The sequence below is a fragment of the Dipodomys ordii genome, unplaced genomic scaffold (genome assembly GCF_000151885.1).
Source record: "Dipodomys ordii isolate 6190 unplaced genomic scaffold, Dord_2.0 Scaffold72, whole genome shotgun sequence".
NCBI lineage: Eukaryota > Metazoa > Chordata > Mammalia > Rodentia > Heteromyidae > Dipodomys > Dipodomys ordii.
Genome location: NW_012267288.1, coordinates 85285 through 103685, shown reverse-complemented (window position 1 = coordinate 103685; position 18401 = coordinate 85285). Strand labels below are relative to the sequence as shown.

The following is an 18401-nucleotide window of genomic DNA, read 5'->3' as shown; positions in this document are numbered from 1 at the left end:
TTTCCTGCCCAGGCTGGCTTTGAACCGCGATCCTCAGATCTCAGCCTCCTGAGTAGCTAGGATTACAGGCGTGAGCCACCAGCGCCTGGCTCATACAGAACTTTTAAGCAAAGACTGACATGCTCATCTATGGTTGTCATAGGGAAGAACTGGGTCAGGACTATAGACAAGATTTCAAGATGAAACTAAACAACTTACTTGGAAAGTACCTACTACAGTACCTGGCAGGCAGAAGTATGTGACTTCCCTTTTTCCTTCCTCTGCTCAAATACTAATGTAGTTTTAAAAACTAGCCAACCCTGGAGTTCACCAATATTTTTAGTTTCATAGAAATAAACGCTTCAAACTGGGTGTTGGTGACTCATGCCTGTACGCCTAGCTACTCATGAGGCTGAGATTTGAGGATTGCAGTTTGAAGCCAGCCTAGGCAAGAAACTCCGTGAGACTCTTATTTCCAATAAATTACTCAGAAAAAAGCCAGAAACGGTGCTCAAGTGGTAGAGAGCTCACCCTGAGAAAAAGCAGCTCAGCGCCCAGGCCAAGAGTTCAAGCCCCAAGAACAGAAAAAGGCAAAGAAAGAAAGATGAAAGGAAGGAAGGAAGGAAGGAAAGAAGAAGAAAGGAAGAAAGGAAGGGAGGGAAGGAGGGAGAGAAGAAAAGGGAAGGGAAGGGAAGGGAAGGAAGGGAAGGGAAGGAAGGGAAGAGAAGGGAAGGGAAGGGAAGGGAAGGGAAGGGAAGGGAAGAGAAGGGAAGGGAAGGGAAAGAAGGGAAGGAAGGGAAGGGAAGGGAAGGAAGGGAGAAAAGAAAGAAATGCTTCACAATATTAAAAGCTATATGACAGGATATCTCCTGTACCCTTGCCTGCAGAGATAGGAAATCCAAAACAACCTGAATGTCCATCAAAGGGTAATTGATTAAATAAATCATGAAGCATAATATATTTACAAAAACGAAAGTTACATTAACTGAGCTTGATAGTGTATTCATGATATAAAAGAAAGTTAAAACAAATAAGTTGTAATGTACATTGTATGAGTTCATTACTATGGATATAAAGTAAATAGATAACCCAATTATCTATATGTAATTGAGATGCTAGTTTATGCTCAGTTGCATGAGCCAATGATCTGGTGGCATTTAGGATGTTCACTATCTCAATGGGCTGGAAGTCTTACTTCAATTACAGTCAACACACATTACTTTAAAAACTTGTTTTGTAATGATTAGAAAATTTAAATATCATTCTGGAGAACTGGAATTGACAATGTTTCCACAGAGAGCGTACCAATTGCAAGGCATGAGAACCAAAACACTAATTTTTCATTTAGAAGATTCGTCCTCTTTAAATAAAAAAAAGAATAAATTATACCTTGCATTTTAAAAGAAAAAAGAAGAAGAAGATTCGTCCTCTGACTTGTTTCCTTTTCCTGCTGGAATGAAACTGCTTTTTATTTTAATGTACCTTAAATTCTTGTGAGTATTAAATCCAATGGATTGAACCACAGACTCTCAGGGGATTTGAAGGGATTCTAGCCTTCAATGCTAATTACTCCCCGAAAGGAAGTCTCCTTCAGTTTTAGGAAATGAATGGGCCTTCTCATCAGGATAAGCAAATTACAGTACTTTAGGTTGTGGGAAAAGGCAGTCAGTTTTCCTAAAGGAGGTCTTATCCTTAAAATAGCAAAACATACAAATCAAGCTGAGTCATAAAAAGCTTCCTGAGGTAAGGGATCAAGGCCTAAAGTAAATGCTGATAATTTAAACTTAATTAAAGCAAATCACCAAACTCAGATATAGAATGCCTGCATTCATGTCTCCCACAAACATCACTCTTTTCTACGAAATATTATGAAGAAGAATAGTTTCTCTTTCCAGACAATCTTATAGGTTTAATTGGAAGTGCATGTAGAACACCCAAGTGGAAAGGTTCCCTGACTGTCTCAGAATGCAAGAGAGTGATTGGAGCTTGGGAATTATATGTATGAACTATTAACTCGGGAATTGTGTATATAAAAGAGAAATGTGGCTGGGAGCCTGGATTAAGTGATAGAGTACTTACATAGTAAATGCAAGACACTGAACTCAAAACCTACTATAAGAGAGAGGGGGGGAAGACAGACAAACAGTCAGAGATAAAGACAGAAACACAGAGAGAGAGAGAGAGAGAGAGAGAGAGTTAATGAGTTAATAGAGCCAAACAAGGAAGATATGGCCCATTAAAGGCACAAAGAAAAAAATGCCTAATTTAGAACAGTGGTTAAAATCACAGAGCCCTACGTTCAAATCTTGACCGAATTTTTTTCTAGATGGATGCATTGGGCCATATTACTAATCTCTTTTAACTCTTAATTTCCCACTGGAAAAATCCAGTTGATAAACATAGCTCCCTTAGACAGTTGTAGTGAGGACTAAATGAGATAAATATGCAGACTTACAACACCTGTGTCCTAAGGAAATCCCATTTATGAAATTTCAGAAATTTCACCTACTTTAAGATTCAGCCAAGGCAGTGGCCTGAATAGCACCATTAGAGGAAGGAAGAGCAGCAGAAAGGGAAGAGGGATAAAGCCAGTCAGGAAGGAGTTAGTAGTCAGCAACTTCAGATGGGCCAGATTCAGTAAGAACCAGACAAAAATGCTTTTACTAGATTTAGCAACAAGGAAGTCATTAGGGCTATGTTGGTGCTGTTCAGGTAGAAACCAGACAGGCCATGCTCAAGACAAGTCGACAACATTAGTAGTCTTCCAAGATATCTAGGAATCAAGATATCTCCTTAAAAGGATAAACCTTTTCTGTGTGTGTATATTTATACCAGGATATGCCAAGGTATTTCATCTTGTAAAGTGACACGCATAGTCTGTATAGTCTATATTTGTAGAACGTTTTGAAGTCTCTTATTTAAAGATACCTGAAGAAAACTAGAAGATTGTTCTTATGATTATGAGAATGGCATAAATAAGCCTTTTTAAAATGTCACAAAATCTAAAAAGCCACATTAAAAATGCTTTCTGCATGGAGAGAAAACCCACTCTCATCTAAGCAGAATGAGGAATGAGAAATTAAAAATATGTGAGAAGGATAGTTTCCCTTTAGGAACATCTCAGATGCTCCCTTTCCCTTATAATAAGAGAGATGCAAATCAAAACTACAATGAGGTATCAGGTTGGCAAAGGTGAAGGAGACTGATAGCATTGGGTGCTGATGATAGTGTGGGGAGCCTCACAGGAGAATGTGACAACCTCTATTAGTCTCTGTCACTGCTGCCCATGCCCCTTGAGTCAGCAATTCCATTTCTAGGAAACTATCCCACTGATGCACTCACAAATGTGAAATTGTACATGGACAAGATTATTCATTACAGATTTAGCTGTAATAACAAAAAGTTGGAAACAACCTAAAATTCCTTCAGTGGGGCTCTGGTCAATTAAATGGAATACAAGGGCTAAAAAGGAAGAAGAAACCCTGTGTTGCCTAATGAGAAAGGATTGCTAAAAAACATTCAACTTAAAAAAGCAAAATGTAATAGTATAATTGGTGCGACACCACATATATAGAACAATAGAATACACAATGAAGTATACAAATACTGTGCTCATAAATCCTTGGAATCTTCCTAATAGGAATCATTAAAAACCAGTAGTTGCCCCTGATGATTTGAGCATGAAATAACTCATTTTCTTCCCAGTGCCTTTTATACTTTGATCTATGCAAAATGTTTAAAAACCTAAAAAGTAAAATATAACATCCTAAAACAAAATTAACTACATGAGTCACTTCACTCATCTTTTATTTTTTTGTGGCCATTTTTAAGTTTTTAGCTGCCTTTTTGTTTTGCCTACCTTAGACCTTTTCTTTCTTCTTCCCTTCTTTTTTTTCCTCTTGCTCTACCTCCATTTACTATAACAACTAAACAACAAAACCTGCATCAAGTAGGTCCCATGTGATAGTACATGCTTGTAATCCCAACTGCTTGGGAGACAAATATCAGGAGGCTCAACGTTCAAGGCCAACCTAGGCGGAAAGTCAGTGAATCTGCCATCTCAAGAAACAAGCCAGATATGACGGTACAGATCTGCAATCCTAGCTATGCAGGAGGGTCATGACCCAGGGTGTTCCCAAGCAAAATAATAAATAAATAAATAGGCCTATTTGAAAAATAAAAGGTTGAGTCATGGCTGAAATAGTAAAGCACTAATCTAGCAAGTTTGAGGCTCTGAGTTCAAACCCTGGTACTGCTTTCCCCTACCCAAACTTTTTTCTCATCAATGGACCATTTGGAACGTTCTTATAATTGATTAATGTGTGTGACTTCATTTAGTTTTCACAAGTAATCCCAGAAGGCAAGTTTTTATTTGGCACAGTTGTTAAGTGAAGAAACTTGGGTTAAGGGAATTAAAGCACCTTGACAAAGTCATATAGCAGTAAAGGATGGAGCTGGGACTTGGAATCAAGTCCACCTCTATAATGTAGGCTTTTTCTAGTAAACCATATTACCAGTGATATGGAATATAGAGAGAGAGTTTTTAAATAAATGATTAGTCTTTGTTTACAATTTACAAATCAAATAAACTTCCTATTTTATGTGGCTTTTAAAGGGAATGAAGAAATTTTTATGAATTAAGCTGTTTGTTATTTCTAAATAGAGTGTGTGTGTATGGGTGTGGGGGGGGAGGGGGTGTGCATGCTGGTCTTAGAGCTTGAACTCAGGGCCTGTGTGCTGTCCCTGAGCTTTTTTTTTTTTTTCTCAAGGCTAGTGCTCTTAGCACTTGAGTCACAGCTCCACTTCCTTCTTTTTTTGTGTGTTTGGAGATAAGAATCTTATGGTTCATTTCCCTAACATCACCTATCTGTCCTTTTCTGCTTGACTCAGACATATACTAGATACTGCAAATAAGGGAAACCATGGGACCTATGTTTCTTTGGGCCTGGCTTACTTTACTTAATATAATTTTTTCCAAGCCTTTCCATTTCCTAACAAATGGGGTAATATCATTCTTTCGGAGGGGGCAGCAGGAGGGGGGGAGGCTGGGAAGGGATGGGAAGGGGAAACAAAGGAGGAGGCTACAATGCTTGATAAGAAATGTACTCATTATCTTGCCCATGTAATTGTAACCCCTCTGTACAGTATTTTCACAATATAAATAAATAATAAAAAGAATCTTACGGACTTTCCTGTCCAAGCTGGCTTTGAACTACAATTTTTTCTTTTATTATTTATTTATTTGTTTGTTTGTTTTAAATTTTATTGTAAAGGTGATATATAGAAGGGCTACAGTTACATAAGTAAGGTAATGAGTACATTTCTTTTTGAACAGTGTTTACCCGCCCCCCTCATTTTCTCCCACTGCATCCCACTCCCCTACCCGTTGTAAAGTTCATTTCCAACATAGTGTCTAATGAATATCATTGTAGCATGTGATTTTTTTTTTGTTTTTTGCCAGTCCTGGGGCTCAAACTCAGGGCCTGGGCACTGTCCCTGAGTCTCTGTGCTCAAGGCTGGTGCTCTACTGCTTGAGTGACAGTGACACTTCCGGCTTTTTCTGAGTTCTTTGGAGATAAGAATTTCACAGACTTTCATGTCCGGGCTGGCTCTGAACCATGATCCTCAGTAGCTAGGATTACAGGCGTGAGCCACCAGCACCCAGCTGCATGCAATTTTTATATCTCAGTCTCCTGAGAAGCTTGGACTACAGGCAAGAGCCACAGGTACCTAGCTACTTCCAAACTTTAGCAACACTCCTGTTGCTAAGAGATTTCCTTATTCATTCATCCATCAATTCAGAACACCAAGTGCTTAAACCTGTGCTGCTCTTGGTAAGGGAAAGATGAAGCCCTCTGGAAATCCTCAGCAGATTGTGGAAAGAAAGAATAACAATAGCTCACATTTAGTTGGGCCTACTACATGCCAGGCAGATGCTACACTTTCCAATAATCATGTGACATGATTGACATAGGAACAGTTGCTGCCCCCATTTTACAAGTGAAAAAAATGAAGGTCAGAGTAAAAAGAAAAAAACAAAAACAAACAAACAAAGCTTTCCAGTGGATCACAGCTTACAAACCACAGAACAGTGATCTGTATCCACGCTCTCACTTCAGATTCTGCGCCATCATAACATCGCCTGGAAGCAGCTTAGTTAGTACAGTACCTTACCCGAGAGACCAGTGGGGAACCCGTTACTATTCCTGGAAGTGAAGGCTTCCGGGAGGATGAAGCAGGATCTGAGTCTCAACAGTTCAGAACAGAGAAGCGTCACAGAATCCGCAAGATGTCATTCTTCCCTGCCCTGAAACAGTTCCCAAAAAACTGACACACTTTGGAAGGGGAAAAAAAATGTAGCCTAGTCTCATGTGACGTGCCTGGAAGCAATGCCATGTAATGGAAGCAGTCTTCTTTTAGGGATTTCATCTTTTACTCAATATCCTTGAGTCTGGCTATAACACAGCCAAGTATTGACCAGGCTGGTGTCATCAGCGGGTACTACAGAAGAGGCCAATAGATTGGATTGAATGTCATTGTTTGCTTTTGTAATGTCACATCCTAGAAATTTCCAATAAAAGTGTAGCAGAGATGAATCAGAAGGAGAATGCAGCACAAGATGCAATGCCAAGAATAATATTAGAAGTAATTCCCTGCCATCCTGGTTCAGCTGAGAGCTAAACAAACCCTTTGGGAACCCAAAAAACAAAATAAAACAAAACAAAACCCTTCAGGTTTCTCCTCATTTTGTCTCATTCACAGCCACAAACTCAGCTTCTTCATGTATCAGCTCTGGTCAGGTTGAGGCTGTGACAAACCAGAAATCTCTAGTTCTCTATGCTACTGGTCTTGATATATCAAATTCCTTCTCTGTGTGACTAATCTTGAGTCCCTAACTTGACCCATGGCTCAGAAGAGCTGGGCTTGATGTCTGCACTGATTTACCAAGGCATGATCTAGTTCCTGGCTGGGAAGAATCCAGTTCTACCCTCATACATTCTAAATCTTCCTTAATTCAGTTGTTAGCTCGTGTCTCCACTTAGCACATAGAAAAGCAGCATCCTTTGACCTCCTTCCTCAAAGAGTTTCTACTATCTGAAATAAGAGATCATATAGGCTTTATTATCATTGACACGTATTATTTTAAATTTTTCAAATAATATTTGTATAGAAAATAATCTCCATATTGAATTGATTTTGCCTTCAAAGAATCCTTTTATTTCCTCATTCTTGGGAGTGGAGGAAAGTGAGAAAAAGGCTGTGATTTTCAATTTGCCAATTTTTTATGGTGTGTATTTTCCCATGTTGTCCAATTTCAAGAAACTATCAGTGGTCACTAAATGTGAGTTTGGAGAGAGACAGAGAGAGAGAGAGAGAGAGAAAGAGAGAGAGAGAGAAAGAGAGAGAGAGAGAGAGAGAGAGAGAGTGTGTGTGTGTGTATTCCCTAGATCCTAAACCAGCCAACTCCAGTACAATCCACCAGGTCTTATTCTAAGATGTAATCATTTCCAAGCCCACCTCCCTGACTCCTGTCCCTGGGCTCAGCTTCCTCCTCACTTAGATTAAATGATTTCATCACATTACTCCTTGATCTAACCATCTTCCTTGGCTCCCTATTCCCTTCTCTTCTATCCACCGAAAACACCAACCAGTCCCACCAAACAAGGGTTATTAGCTAGGTTGGACAAATAAAAAAAGCATAGCCACTTAAAGTTGAATTTCAGATGAATAAGGAATATCTTTTTGTATAAGTATGTAATATTTGGGATATATTCATGCTAAAAAGTTATTTTCATGTATCTGAAATTTATCTAGTCAACTGGCTTTTATCCAGCAACCCTTTATCTAATCCATCCTTTATCTCTTCCCCTAAGCACCAAAAAGTATCTTCATGATTCTTAGACCTTACAAAAATCATATATAAATCACTAAACATCTCTAGACTTCAATAATAGTAGTAGTAATAGCTACCTTTATATTAAATAAAAATAGCTACCTCTAGAGAGTAATTTTTAAATGAATTAATGTGTGGAAAGCATCTAGCCTAGCAACAAATATCTGATCCTACATATCAAACCCCAATTATTCAAAAAACTTTGGAAAAAAACTATTGTGGGGGCTGGGAAGGTAGCTCAGTGGTAGAATGCTTGCCTTGCGTGCATGAGGCCCTGGGTTCGATTCCTCAGCACCACATAAACAGAAAAAGCCAGAAGTGGTGCTGTGACTCAAGTGGTAGAGCACCACCTTGAGCTGAAGAGCTGAGGGATAGTGCCCAGGCCTAGAGTTCAGGCCCCATGACCAACAAAAAAACAATATTGTGATTATAGAATCCAAGGGCCAAGGGTCTTCTTAGGACTTCACCTAGTATATCTAAACTATTCTAAGTTGATGCCTATGTTTTTTTTACATAGGGGTTACAGTTACATAAGTCAGGTAATGAATACATTTCTTTTTGAACAGTATTACCTCCTCCCTCGTTTTCTCCTACTTTTTTCCCTCCAAATCCCCTCTTCCCCAAGCCATAAAGTTCAATTCCAACATAGAGTCTAGTGAGTATTACTGTTCAATTGGTTTACCCTTTGTCCCACAGTTTCTGTGATTCCCCTTCCCCTCCCCAAATCAAAATAAACATATATAAGACAAAGGGTACAGAAATAAAAAACAGGGACAAAGAGAATAAACCAAAGGAAAAAAGAGAATAAATAGCTGCAAACCTTACAATAAAAAACCTCTTGTTTCCATTTCTTAGAGTCCATTTCAATAAGCATCATTTTATATGGCCATATGCACATAGCTATGGAGTCACTGTGATCCTCGCCTAAGAATATCCTTTGTTCTTACTGTGTGAATGCATAGAGTGCTGTTTAATCAATCAGGTCCAAGTGTAATTATTTCTCTGTTACTATCCATGGGATTAACTTGTAGACTTAAAGATATATGCTAGTTATTAAAAATGAGGGAAACCATGCATCCTATATTTGGGGGGGCCTGGTTTACTTCACTTAATATAATTTTTCCCATCTTTCCATTTCCTTAAGTATGGGGTAATACCACTCTTTCTGATGGAAGCATAGAAGTCCATTTTCTTTAGAAAGGACTTTAATATATTTTAGTAAATTTTAGTATGGCACAGGATCATATTTTATCACTATTAATTCATGGGTTTTCTTCTAGAGCATCATAGAAGTATCATAGAAGTATCACCTGGATAATTCATGAAAAATAACAAGAACTTGGATGGATCCTATTCATAACAATTAAATCAAAAGTAAAAGCAAGTTATCAAAGATCCTACAGTGTGGGGAACAGTATTTTTCACACACACACACACATATACACACAAATGGAAAGTTTATACCATAATAACAGTTATTACGAGTAGATGATAATATTACTTTTTAACATTATTTCTACTTTCCCTCTCTATTTTCTCAGTTTTCTACATTAAATAAATACTAATAGTGTGATTCTTTTTAGGTTAAAATATTAATATTGATTTTCATATTGTTTCTACTTGTACAGTAACTAAGAGCTATTATGGCATTGCATTAACATTTCTCAATGAAAATGCTCTGGCTTTTCCTGAATCAGGTTAGTTATCTGTGTGAAGCCACCAAGATCTTGAGTGTATCAAAATGGACAGTACCTAATCACCCAAAACAAATACAGTAATTGCTCTTTTGGTGGGAAGTAAGAAGACAGCATCAAGCTTTTAAGCTGTTAACTATATTTCAACTTTAGGGATGCATACTCCTATAACTCCATTGTGAGCACATGTAGATTATTAAGTATGGCTAATGAGAATCCATGAAATTACAGAATATCAACAGAACACTGAAAGTAAGAAGGAATTTCAGGAGCATCTCTCTAATGGAGTCCTCAGATGGGAGAGTACCTTGCTCCATTAGTCATCATCTTGATGCTCATTTTTTCCAACAGTTGCACTAATAAAATGTACAAAACCAAGGATTTGGCAATGCAGTAAAAAGAAAAGCCAAATTCAGGGAAATCTTCCATTCAGCCAAAAGGTTTTGCTGGCAATATATAACCAAAATCTCCTTCTGAATTCTGTAGTTCAAATAAAGTCAATAAAAAGACTGGAACATTCACAGCCTGGAGCAAACAGCATAACCACACAATACTAGATGGAATCAGTTCTGGACCCAAGTCTCCTAATCCTGACCTTCCCTAGACTATTTGTTTGGGATGTTCAGTAGTTTTCCTGGACACATAGTTTAAAAAAAAAACTAAAGTTGCTGGTAAAACTGGTTAATCACTTGAAAACTAAAGCTAGATCCTTATATATCACCCTGCACCAGAATCAACTCCAAATGGATCAAAGACCTCCGAGTCAAAGCAGGCAAAAAACATTACAGAATGGAACAGGAGAAATCCTAGGTCTCCTTGGCACAGGCCAAAATTTTCTTAATAGAGACCCAGAAACACAAGAAATCAAAGAAAGGTTGGACAAATAAAATTGCATGAAGTTGCAGAGCTTCTGCATGGCAAAGGACATAGCAAGCAAGATCAATAGAAAGCCCACAGATTGGGAGAAGGTCTTCACTAGCCATATAATGGACAAGGGTCTCATATCTAAAATATACCTGGAACTCAAAAAATTAAATCCCCCAACAACAAATCTTCAAAGAAACAACTGCCCATTAAATAAGTGGGCTAAAGACTTAAAGAGAAACTTCTCTGAAGAGGAAAGAAGGATGGCCAATAGACACATGAAGAAATGTCAACCTCCCTAGCCATAAAAGAAATGCAAATCAAAACAACATTGAGATACCACCTGACCGCAGTTAAAATGGCTATAATCAAGAACAATAATAACAACAGATGCTGGAGGGGATGTGGACAGAAAGGAACCTTACTGCATTGTTGATGGGAGTGTAAACTTGTTCAACCACTTTGGAAAGCAGTATGGAGGTTCCAAAGACTCCACAGAGAGCTCCCCTATGACCCAGCAATCCCACTTTGGGGCATTACCCAAATGTTCACAAACAAGACCACACTAAAGCTACCAGCACAACTTTGTTTATTGCAGCATTATTTACTATAGCTAAGATACGGAACAAACCCAGATGCCTCAGTAAATGAGTGGATCAAGAAAATGTGGAATATATACACAATGGAATTCTGTGCCTTCATCAGAAAGAATGGCATTGCCCCATTTGTTAGGAAATGGAAAGACTTGGAAAAAATTATATTAAGTGAAGTAAGCCAAGCCCAAAGAAACATAGATCCCATGGTTTCCCTTATTTGCAATAACTAGTATATGTTGAGACAAGCAGAAAAGGTCAGATAAGTTGATGTTAGGTGAAATGAAACCGCAGATAAGGATTCAAATGCTTTTTTCTTTCATGCAATTGTTTCTAACATATTTATAAGATGATTTCTTTGTTGCTTTGTATGTCCCTCCCCCACGATATAACCCCTGCTTTCACTGTATTTGATGTTGGTATACATTGTAGAGGGGAAGGGAAAAAGCAAATCATTTAAATAAGGATACAGGTAGATCCATTGCAAAAATAAGGTGTAAAAATCCTTATGTCAAAAAACAAACTTTACAACTTTGGGGAGGGGTGGAGCGGGGGGTCTGGGGGAGAGATGGGAAGGGATGGGAAGGGGAAACAAACGAGGAGGCAACAATGCTTGATAAGAAATGTACTCATTATCTTGCCCATGTTACAATTACAGTATTTTCACAATAAAAATTTTAAAAAAAGAAAAAAAACTAAATACAGAGAAGGAATATATGTCAGTCTCTTTCTTGGTTGTTCTACATGCAGGACATCTAAGGCAGTTAGCAGTTTGTTAGGCACAATGCCCCCAAACAAATCTTTGGGAATAGGAAGCCATTGCCATGAATTCTGATCACCTGCCAGGCTGACTACGGAAAGAAAATCATAATTTTTTCCTATCACCACATCTCACCCATTCACATCTCCACAGAAAGCAGCTCAGAAGAAACAGGGCTTCAAGGATGATGGATTTAGAGAAGTCACCCTACAGAGTCCCAAATGGACTACTTTGGAGAACTTGCAATACAGGAGGACCAAGGACTGGCAGAAGACTGACAGCTGACAGAGAGGCTAGACTTCCTGGCTTTCTGGGTACTCAGATGCCTAAGGCTACTCTAACACAAAGCAAGCAGCACCCCATGGAACCATGTCTATGGCAGGTCTTTAAGTCAAGGATTCTGACCAATCTCTCCCTCCTCTCTCTCGCTCTCTCTCTCTGGCTCTGGCTCTCTCTCTCTCCCTCTCACTCTCTCTCACTGTCACTCTCTCTCTCTCTCTCTCTCTCTCTCTCACACACACACACACACACACACACACACACCTATAATATGTATAACAAAATTAAGTAGCCTGAAGAAATTACCTATGATCCTATGATCTGTTCACCTAACCCTAAATTCTCCTATAACATTTTAAACTACTCCGATGAACCTATCTTCAGAAACCTGTGAGGCCTTCCCTACCTTCATGAATTCAGCTTGTAAGAACACACAGGAGACTCTTTTCAAAGGAATTAAGACAAGTTCCTTATAGCAATTAGCTAGGGAAAGGGGCAGTAAAAGAAGACGAAATACAGCATAGCTGGGCCAGCAAAATCCCCTGACCTTGCCATTACATGTGATACTTTCAAATGGGTTCATAGTACCTTAATTTTGAGGAAAAGAGTGGGGGGAAATAGCCATGGCTTTGAATGTGTCCCTTCTGTCTATGACACCAAACTCAGAGAAGTGAGAGAAACTACAAATGGTTTGGAGAAACCAGAGATGGTTCAAATGACTCTGGGGATGAAATTAACTGTACTGAGCTGAAGTTTCATATTTGTAAAGCAGAATCAGCAGCTAGCAATATAGAAAACCTAACCCAATTGATGGCAAGGAGACAAAGCTCAAAAAAAAAGTTGAAAAGCTCAGCTCTTCTTTGCCCCGGGCTCTATTAAATCACAGCAATTTCTTAATATCTAACAAGCCTCAAAGCAGTCAGTTTAGCAACATGTTATAATCAGATACCCCCTTCTGGATAGGTCCTGAGTTCAGATGAAAGGTTACAGAAGGTTCTCGGGCAGAGTCCATGTTGTTGACTTAGGAGAGGCAACTTCCCTTAAGATGCCCAAGAGTTTCCACTTGGGCAGATGAAGGAAATTCAACATACAGGGCATAGAATAGATGAGACCCAGAGGATACGCATCCCTTCTTCAGCCTTAGAGGAGCCAGATCCAGCTCAGCTACATCTACCACCTCATAATACCATGAAGTTACCAGGAACTAGAGTGGGCTGTCACAGACAAAGCTCTGAGGCTAGGACCACTACTAGAATAGGCTGGTGATAATCAAGAGTGTTGGTCACTTTGCCGCTATGCTCTGCAGAATCAACCTGCTGTTTCCAAATAGACACAACATACCACACCAATAATCTCTCATCAAGTAATACCAACACTTTTCCCAAATCATGATATTTCCCAGAGCCTTCAGTCTCACATTTTCTCCCTGGGCTCTATCCCAGAAGCTGTTAAGTCAACTACTATTTGTTTATGAACTTTTTCTGCCTTTAGGACAAGTGAAACAATATCCTAAGAGCAGCTACAGTTCCCTAAAACCCAGTGACTTCCCTTTCCTGTTTAGGATACTCCTGTTAAATTGCAGAACCACCCATCTTTCACCCTCAGAATATGTAACATAGCTTAAGAGATGTAAGGAACGTATCAGTATCCAATGGAAATTCCTCTTTTCCTCATCTCAAATATATTTGTGAATCCTCTGAACTGGACTCTACCATAATGTAGGAAAGCAGGTATTAGCAGGGAACACAACTAGCTCTATATAAGGTGGTAAAGGGAGCAAAAGACATTTCCTGTTTGCCCTTCCTCTCTCAGTCTCAGCTAGCAGTCACTTCAAACCAGCAATGGTTCAATCCAGCAACTACAGCATTAGTTAACAGATGCTGATCATCCAGTAGTCTTTCCTGATCATTACTACATACTAACATGTGAGACAGATTTAGGAGCAGGGTGTATTTGAGAAACTTCTGGGCCTTCATCTCAATTTTGCCATGACTGAAGAGCAACTCTAAGAGAAATAAATAAATCTTTACTAAATATAATATTTTTCCAAACAGAAAACATATTGAAATATAAAGAAAGAAAGCTATCATGGTAGAATTATGACATTGCATTAATGCTTTCCAAGAAGGAAAAGTCCATTTTTTTCCCACAAAGAACGCCAATCCAAGGCATTGACAGCAGCAAATATTCATACTGGTGGTATATGGGGGCTGATAGATCCCTCTTGCATTCTTACCACCTGACTTTTGCTGACTGCCAGAAGCATAAGATCTGTGTTGTCAGCCACTCTGCCACCCCTGTGTTCAGGAGCCATTTTCAGGAACTTATACAATGATGATGACCAGGCACAGAGAAAACACTCAGCAGAAGGATTTGGGAAAGATCTAGGAGCAAGAACAACTATCTAATTAAGTCACGGGACGTGGTTTGAGAACCATTATGTTCTCAAACAAGAGAGACAATTTTTCCTTTCAGTCTTTCACACTGTGCCATAAGGAATTTTCAATAGAACCTAATTAATACCTTATTTTTAAAAAATAAAAAGGTTGGCACAGTGGCCTGTCTCCTTCATAGTAATTTCCTACACAAGGCATTAGCTGATAAGGCAGCTATGTTCAAAGAGGCTCCTCCGATAGTAGTTTCAGTCACCAAAGATCTCAAAGATTTAGTACCTATTTTCAGGATTACTATGCCCCAGGGATTTTTTTTAACACCAAACCTCATTCAGTCTTCAAAACATACTGTAAAAGAAAGAAATGTTATTATTTCAGTTTTATAGGTAAATAACAAAAGTTCAAATTCTTGGAGCAACTCATCCAAGGTCAGATAAGAATGAATTGGGCTTTGACCCAAGCTGTGAGTACTCAAGAGCCTATACAGGTATATTCCAAAGAAAGCAGCATAGAATACATACATACTGTTGAAAATTACAGTGTGTGTCTATCTGCATGTAATAAGGTAAATACAGAAGAGAGTGCATGAGAGCTGAAGAGACTAAGTCAGAATAGGTCAACAGAGGTCTAGGCACTTCCTCTGGGAGAAGAAGCCAGGAAAGGAGGAGCCTTGTTTTCCCCTGAATATCCTGGTATCTTGTTCATAAATTTTACATGCATACATATCTCCTCTGTTTTTAAAAATGCTCCTTAGAAAAGGTAAATCAAAATGTTGTTTTGAATAATTAAGTTCAAATGGTTAAAATTTCTTGTGTCAAATTTGCCAAAAGAAAAACCAGACACCTGAATAAAAGCAGTACCATATTACAGAGGCCTTTGGCACCCTACTGAAAAAAAGCGAGAATAAGGAATGTGTTTCACTGCAAAAAGAGAACTTGTCTCAGGGGCGTGTAAGATATTTAAGACCGAAAAGCACTAAAAGTGAAACTATTGGCCATCCTTCCCATTTTCATTTTCAAAGTAAAAACCCCCATAAAGCTACCTTTGTTTAGACAAATAAGGAAAGAATGGGTGACCTCACTTTCTTCAACAGGCAGATTCTAACGTGTTATATACAAAATGAAACTTAAATTTTTTGTGTGCTGGTCCTGGGGCTTGAACTCAAAGCCTGAATGCTGTCTCTGAGCTTTGGTACTCAAGGCTGCCACTCTTGCACTTGAGCCACAGCTCCACTTCTGGCTTTTTTGCTGCTTAATTGGAGATGAATCTCACAGATTTTGCTGCCTGGGCTGGCTTTGAACCACAATTCTCAGGTCACAGCCTCCTGAATAGCAAGAAAACTTAAATAATTTAATGCATGTTTTTAAAATGCCCTTGAAAATGCCATTGTTTTGGAATCTTGAAGAGAAGATCTCTGCAAAGTAGAGGAGATGGTTGTGATGCTAATAACACTATGTTTTGTAATTACTATTTTGGGGGCTTGGTTCAGACCTCAGTGTTATCTGGAGACTGGTAGGGCTAACATCCATAGATCATAGGCAAGAAACTAAGAACCCTTCTGTAAGAGAAGTCATCCTAAAAGATCATGTTTTTAAGCTTGATTGGGTAAGGAAAGCTTTCATGTCAGAGGGGAAAGCTTGACTCTGCACCTAATAAATATGCCATCCTCAGATCCAAATGCAGTCTTACAGTGAAAAGCAGCTATGAAAACAAGCTTTAAAGATACCATAAAGTTTTCCTTTGACATCCTCATCAAAGAGGCGAGTAGTATTCCCCATTTCTGCCATGAACTACATGGGCTTCAGAAACTGGTGGGCCCTAGCAGGCTGGGCCATTGCAAGCACTGCAGGTACACTGGGGAACCAAACTGCACAGAAGCCAGAAGTGGTTAAAAAAAAAAAAAGAAAAAGAAAGAGCAGGGATGAGCAGGGACAAAGAGTTGTAAGTCCTCACCAGGTAGATCCCCAAGAAGCCACCAGAGAGACAACAAGGCTCTCTGGAGTGGGTGGAAGAGGTGAGAAAATTGGCACGCGCACTGGTGTCAAAAAGGAGTATGCAGCACACACTCTACTGGAGATTCCTAAAATCATAACTGTGCAAAATTTGGGGTGGCCAGGCAGTTTTGCAATTACTGGTTATGATGAAAGTCAGGAAATAAGAGTTCTGTGATGACTGGCAAGGTTACCTTCTGCGTAATCCCAGGTTAAGGGTCCATGATGCTATCTGTGGAAACTGTTATCAGAACATCTGAGTTTTTTCACCAATAGAAATTAGCTAGAATACTAAATCATAGCCACTTAAACTGTGTGTTTTTTAAATCATCACTTCAGCTTCTTTCTGTTCCTCCTCATCAAACATTGTGAATGATTACAGCTTTGCTTTCTTACCCCTCACTGCACCCCCCAAGCCTTGTTAAAGTGCTGTGTCACAGAAAATAAAAAAAGAAGAAGAAGAAAGTTAAGGAAGAATGATTCGACTTCTTCGGGCTAACTTTAAGGATGACTTAAGCCATACTTTTTTCCCCAAGTTGTGATTCTTTCAGGGCTAAAAAATCTCACTTGCACAATCATCGTAATAAGGTTTCCAATCAGCTCCACCCACTCTGGCCCCACCCCCCCCAACAAAGATTTTTATCAAATGTGGGATTTTCCCATGAGTCTCAAAATCAGAGTCTCAACTCCCAATAAATATGAGACTGGGGATGTCAGAGACTCATTCTGCTCTTGAGCCCACCAGGAACGAAAGAGAGCTCCATCTGCCCTCCAGGAACAGCTATGAAGTTCCTCTCCACAAGTAAGTGAAGGGAATCCCTCGCCCTCTGGCGGGCCGCTGAGTGCCTGTGCAAGGGAGGAGTAAGGGCTGATGGCTGGCCAGCAGCCAGAGGCAGGCTCCCAGCTGTGCTGTCAGCTCACTCACTGCTTTCCCTTTCCTCCGCACAGGCACCTTCTGTCCACTTGCCTTCGTGGGGCTGCTCCTGGTGACAGCTACTGCCTTCCCCACCTCAGAAGTCCCAAGAGAAGAAGTCACATCCAATGCCACCTCAGATGGACCAACATATGCCTCTACGCAAAATGCTGAAGATCAGATTTCATATACCCTCATGAAAATCAAAGAACTGAAAGAGGAGGTGGGTAGGCTTGGTGGTAGGGATGCAGGGCATTCATTCATTCTCCTTGTCCCTGGAGGTGGACAGTGGCTCCTGTGGGGTTTGGAGACACATTAAATTTGATGCCAAAAAGTGGGTAGACTTGGTTCTATATTTCTTCTCTGCTGTGGGTCTCAGGAGGTTCTTTCTTTTTCTGGAAAATACAGAATATTTTCTGGTCCTTTGCAGAGCTACACGTGGTGTGCATCAGGTCATTGTTTCTCGGGGCCTTCTTTTTCCACACCAGAAAGGCCTGTCAGTCTTCATTTTGTCCTTTGAACTTTGTGAAGCTTTGAAAAGTGCCACTTTGAAATAAACAAGTAGTTCTTGTACTTTAGGTCATGTAAGTTCTCCAGGGAAATTCCAGGCAAGATGCTGCTTTAGGGCCCACCCCATGGCATCACTAGGTCAAAATAACTTCCACCTTCAGATCTACAAGTATTTTTTTTTTGGGGGGGGGGGTTGATCCGATCATGGGGCCTGAACTCTGGGCCTGGATGCTGTCCCTCAGCTCTTCAGCTCAAGGCTAGCGTTCTACTACTTGAGTCACAGTGCCACTTCCAGCTTATTTCATTTTGCTTATGTGGTGCTGAGGAATCGAACCCAGGGCCTCAGGCATGCAAGGCAAGCGCTCTACCACTGAGCCGCCTTCCCAGCACCTCTCCAAGTATTTTGGCAGTTTTTTTTTAAATTTTGTTATTTTTCTACTGGTACTGGGACCTCTTGTGTTCTCATTCCTCAGATCTCAGCCTCCTAAGTAGCTATGATTACAGGCATGGACCACCAGTGGGCACCTGGAT

The 18401-nt window shown here is 39.7% G+C and overlaps 1 protein-coding gene across 1 annotated transcript in view; it reads left to right on the top strand.

Moving 5' to 3' along the window:
- The first annotated feature begins 17180 nt into the window (after positions 1-17180).
- The window catches only part of Il6 (interleukin 6), a 55826-nt gene continuing 54605 nt past the window's right edge, over positions 17181-18401 (top strand). The window contains exons 1-2 of the mRNA XM_013024001.1: positions 17181-17249; positions 17396-17583. Of these exons, the coding sequence (XP_012879455.1) occupies positions 17231-17249; positions 17396-17583 (207 nt within the window). The 5' untranslated portion in view covers positions 17181-17230. The remainder of the gene's footprint in view (positions 17250-17395; positions 17584-18401) is intronic.